This window comes from Polistes canadensis, unplaced genomic scaffold, assembly GCF_001313835.1.
Source record: "Polistes canadensis isolate GaletaPanama2010 unplaced genomic scaffold, ASM131383v1 scaffold_146, whole genome shotgun sequence".
NCBI lineage: Eukaryota > Metazoa > Arthropoda > Insecta > Hymenoptera > Vespidae > Polistes > Polistes canadensis.
The window spans coordinates 93,384-94,975 of NW_014569693.1; the positions used below are offsets into that span (position 1 = coordinate 93,384).

A 1,592-nucleotide genomic window follows, 5' to 3' on the forward strand; every position below is an offset into this window, starting at 1 on the left:
CTTGATATTATAATAATAACATACTTCGATTACATAACATAGAATTACGTAGTGTGTGTCACTAAAAAAGGGGGAGACTACAAAATATCAATAAAATAGATAACTACTTCTTTATGTATTTTCTTTTCAGTGTATGTAATAAATCAGAACGTTATAGTTCGTTTAAAAAAAAAAAGAGAAAAAAAAGAACAACCGTGTCGTGTTAAATTGTTGAAAAGGTAAAATGATCAAAGGATTCACGATTAAAAATAATATAAAATATTGAAATAAATTGTACTTTGACATAGAAATATTTAGATACAATTAATCAAGTTTTAATATGACTGTCATACCATCTACGTTAACTGTTCTAAGTATTTGTGGATGCTGGAGACCACAATCCTGGTCGATTTCTATTTTCAAACGTTTCGCATATAATTTGTATACAATATTTGTAGCTTTTTTAATAACATCCCTTTCATTGTCACAAGCAATCGGTGTTATATTAAACGAAGATGTTTCTAATGATTCTTCCGACGACATTTATGTATTTCTCGCCGAAGCCGTATCTTGTTTTAAAATGTTTAGTCTTGTGATTAATCGTAATAATATTGTTAACTTAATTAGTTCTTTAACAGAAGAACCATACAAACCATTGAATGAAGTGGAAACCAGAATTCAAACTAAGTTTAACGAATTATCTCGGTTTGTATTATTTATTGTATTTATTTATTCCTATTTGTATGTTATATAAGTATATATATCTTTATAGAGAATTATTTTTATTATAAATTAATAAATATATATTTATATATTTATTTAATTTTATTTATTTTTTAATCATTCTTGCTTAAAAGTTTTCAAATCAATGCACAAATACTAATGCATTCGTGGGTGTGTTAAAAACTTCTGAGCTTCAACAATAAAACAAACTAAAACTGTATATGTAATACTTTTTCTATAAAGATAGATACGTTTAATTATATCTCTTATGCGAGAATGACTATTAATTAATAAATAAATTAAATATATTTTATATATTACTTTTTAATTGTTATTAGTATATTACATATAATGAGGAAAATCGTTTTTCTTTTTCAGGTTTAACACACACAGTTATGCATTTTTGATTTCATTATCGGTGAGCAACTTTTTATTTTCCTCATTGGTTTCAGACTTTAAAGAAAGACAATTAACTTTTCGAGTATGGTTGCCATTTGATGCTTACATGACACCCCTTGTATATTATTTAACGTATGTTCATCAATTGTTATCGTTAACAATAGGAGCAATCATTCACGTTGCTCTAGATACCTTAATTTGCAATCTTTTAATAACTATTTGCTGTCAGATTAAATTATTGGAAAATCGTTTGACCAAAATAACAAACGAACGAAAAAATATTTTAAAACTTTGCATTCGTCATCATGAATCTATATACAAGTAAATTGAATATTATAATTACATTGTTGTTTTGTAGAAATGTTCACACGTAAACTGATTAAAAAAGATTGAATAATTTGTGAATTCTTTTATTTTCAAAGGTATGCTGCATCAGTAAATAAAACATTTAAATTTGCGATTTTCATGCAATTTTTGGCAAGTACATTGAC

The 1,592-nt window shown here is 25.4% G+C and overlaps 1 protein-coding gene across 1 annotated transcript in view; it reads left to right on the forward strand.

The window, feature by feature from the left end:
- The first annotated feature begins 319 nt into the window (after positions 1–319).
- LOC106788627 overlaps positions 320–1,592 on the forward strand; it is a 4,682-nt gene continuing 3,409 nt past the window's right edge. The window contains exons 1-4 of the mRNA XM_014752045.1: positions 320–353; positions 438–684; positions 1,081–1,422; positions 1,524–1,582. Of these exons, the coding sequence (XP_014607531.1) occupies positions 320–353; positions 438–684; positions 1,081–1,422; positions 1,524–1,582 (682 nt within the window). The remainder of the gene's footprint in view (positions 354–437; positions 685–1,080; positions 1,423–1,523; positions 1,583–1,592) is intronic.